Here is a 2964-nt window from a genome sequence, read left to right as displayed (position 1 = left end):
GATCACCCACTCCCTCCTTGGTGTGGGGGTGTCTCTGGGATCACCCACTCCCTCCTTGGTGTGGGGGTGTCTCTGGGATCACCCATTTCCCTTCTCAGTCCTCGGAGGGGAGGGGGGCGGGGCTGGAGGTAGCAGCATTTACTGCGTCCATTTCCGAATGCCAATTTTCTGCAAATAGAGTAAAAAAATCTTTCGTTGCCGTCGCGTGAACAACCAATTTATAGAGAAACTGAAGCCACGTACGTAACTTACGCTGTCTAAATCCGTTGTACTCCATCGCCTCACAAAGCCGCCACTCCCTCTCGATTCGACCCCAACCGCCAGGGGTTGGGGGAGGGGCGAAAGCCGCGCCTGCGCACTCCGGCCCGGCCGCCGGCCGCCACATTCACCATTCAGCGGCCGCGCGGGTCCACGTGATTACGCCCACAGGGCGCCCTAACGACTTGCGCCGCCGGCATCTAGTGCGCAGGCGCGATGAACGACGCGCCACCTGCTGCTAACAAATAGTATTACCGCACAAAATGAGGCCCTTCAGCCCATCTCTCTCTGCACCAGCCATCGACCACACAGAGTCAATGTTACAGCACAGAAGGAGAATCTTCATCGAGTCTGTGCTGGTCAGCAAGCACACAGAGGCTTGCGGTATTACAGAAGGACAGAGACCTTCAATTCATCATGCCCACGCTGATTATCAAGCACACAGAGACATAGTGTTACAGCACAGAAAGAGTCCATTTGGCCCATCATGCCTGTGCCAGTCATTAAACACACAGTCATAGAGTGTTACAGCATGATTGATTGATTGATTGATTGTCACGTGTATTGAAGTACAATGAAAAGCTTTGTTTACAAGCAGTACAGGCAGATCGTAATAAGAAAGGATGTTCAGATCAAAAAGACTTAGACAGAGGCATACAGGTTACATCGCACAGGGTGTGTGCTAGGTGAGACCAACGTTAGCAAGATCAGCATTATTTGAGGCTAGAGAGTCCATTCATCGGTCTAATAATGGCCGGGAAGAAGCTGTTCCTGTACCTGCTGGTGCGTGTGTTCAGGCTTCTGTATCTTCTGCCTGACAGAAGGGATTGTGGGAGATCATTGCCAGGGCGTGATGGGTCATTGATGATGTTGGCAGCCTTTCCATTGCAGCGAGCCATGGAAAGGGGCTATTGAACCCATCGTGTCTGTACCAGCCATCAGCACTTAGAGTCATGTAGAATGGAAAAACATCCTTCAGGCCTTCATGGCCACACTAGTCAACAAGCATATATATACTCTAGTCCTATTTCCTAGCAATTGGCTTGTAGCCTTTTATGCTGTGACAAATCAAGTGTTCATCTAAATACTTCTGAAATACTGTGATGGTCCCCACCTCTATCCCATTTTAGGCAGTGAGTTCCAGATACTCACCACCAACTAGGTGAGAAAATTCTTCCGTAAATTACCTCTAAACCTATTATCCTTTACCTCCAATTCATGACCCCTGGTTATTGACCCCTCTACTAAAGGGAAAGATTTCTTCCAATCTACACTATCTATTCCCCTCATAATTTTGTACACCTCAAACAGGACACCTAAGCCTTCTTTGCTCTATGGAAAACAAAGTTAGCCTATTTTGTCTCTCTTCAAAGCTGAATCACTCCAGGCCAGGTAAATCTCTTCTACACTCTCTCTAGAGAAATCACAACCTTCCTATAGTGTGGCAACCAGATCTGTGCACTGTACTCCATTGTGGTCAAATTAAAACCATATACAGTTTCATCATAACCTCTTGGCTCTTGTATTCAATGTCTGAGTACTAAAGGCAAACATCCCATATGTCCCCTTAATGACCTTATCAACCTGTTCTGCTGCCTTCAAGGATCTATGGACATGCTCACAAAAGGTCCCTTTGATCCTCTGTTCTTCCTGGGATCATACCACTCATAATTTACTCCATACTTTCCAGAATTAAATTCCATTTGTACTGTTCAGCCCATCTGATGAGCCAGTCTGTATCTTCCTGTAGTCCACAGCGTTCCTCCTCAGTATTTACCATACCACCATTGAGTCCTAGAGATGTACAGCATGGAAACAGACCCTTTGGTCCAACTCATCCAGATATCCTAAATTAATCTGGTCCCATTTGCCAGCATTTGGCCCATATACCTCTAAACCCTTCCCATTCATATACCCATTCAGATGCCTTTAAATATTAGAATTGTACCAGCCTCAATGCCTCACAGCGCCAGGAACCCAGGTTTGATTTCACTGCTGGGCAACTGTCTGTGTGGAGTTTGCAAATTCTCCCTGTGTCTGCGTGGGTTTCCTCTGGGTGCTCCGGTTTCCTCCCACAGTCCAAAGATGTGCAGGCTAGGTGGATTGGCCATGCTATATTGCCCGTTGTATTCAGGGATGTGTAGAGTAGGTGGATTATAGGGGGATGGGTCTGGGTGGGATGCTCTGAGAGTCGATGTGGACTTGTTGTGCCAAAGGGTCTGTTTCCACACTGTAGGGATTCTATAACTTCTTATGACCTCCTCTGGCAGCTCCTTCCATAGACGCACTACCGACCGCATGAAAAAGTCACCCTTTAGGTCCCTTTTAAATCTTTCCCCTCTCACCTTAAACCTATGCCCTCTAGTTTCGGACTCCCCTACCCTGAGGAAAAAGACCTTCACTATTCGCCCTATCCGTGTCCTTCATGATTTTATAAACCTCTACAAGGTCACCCCTCAGCCTCCGATGCTCCAGGAAAAAAGCTCCAGGCTATTCAGCCTCTCCATATAGCTCAAACCCTCCAACCCTCTCAAATTTCACTACATCCTTCCTATATCAGGGAGCCTTGATAATTCTTGCCTCTCCAAGAGTAGATCAATTCCGTCCCCTCAGAATATTTTCCACACATTTCCCTACCACTGATGTTAGACTCACTGGCCTGTAGTTTCCTGGTTTGTCCCTACAACTCCTCTTGAATAATGGTAC

At 47.5% G+C, this 2964-nt stretch overlaps 1 protein-coding gene across 2 annotated transcripts in view; it reads right to left on the bottom strand.

The window, feature by feature from the left end:
- yif1b (Yip1 interacting factor homolog B (S. cerevisiae)) overlaps positions 1 to 400 on the bottom strand; it is a 14431-nt gene extending 14031 nt beyond the window's left edge. Inside the window, exon 1 of one of the 2 annotated variants that reach the window (XM_048618370.1) lies at positions 244 to 400. In XM_048618370.1, the coding sequence (XP_048474327.1) occupies positions 244 to 385 (142 nt within the window). In that variant the 5' untranslated portion in view covers positions 386 to 400. The remainder of the gene's footprint in view (positions 1 to 243) is intronic. The other variant, XM_048618371.1, reaches the window with a different exon arrangement.
- Positions 401 to 2964: the final 2564 nt, after the last annotated feature.

The sequence above is a fragment of the Rhincodon typus genome, chromosome 39 (assembly GCF_021869965.1).
Source record: "Rhincodon typus isolate 14 chromosome 39, sRhiTyp1.1, whole genome shotgun sequence".
In the NCBI taxonomy this organism is placed as follows: domain Eukaryota; kingdom Metazoa; phylum Chordata; class Chondrichthyes; order Orectolobiformes; family Rhincodontidae; genus Rhincodon; species Rhincodon typus.
The sequence above is the reverse complement of the archived record's forward strand: the minus strand, read 5'-3'. Positions and strand labels throughout refer to the sequence as shown.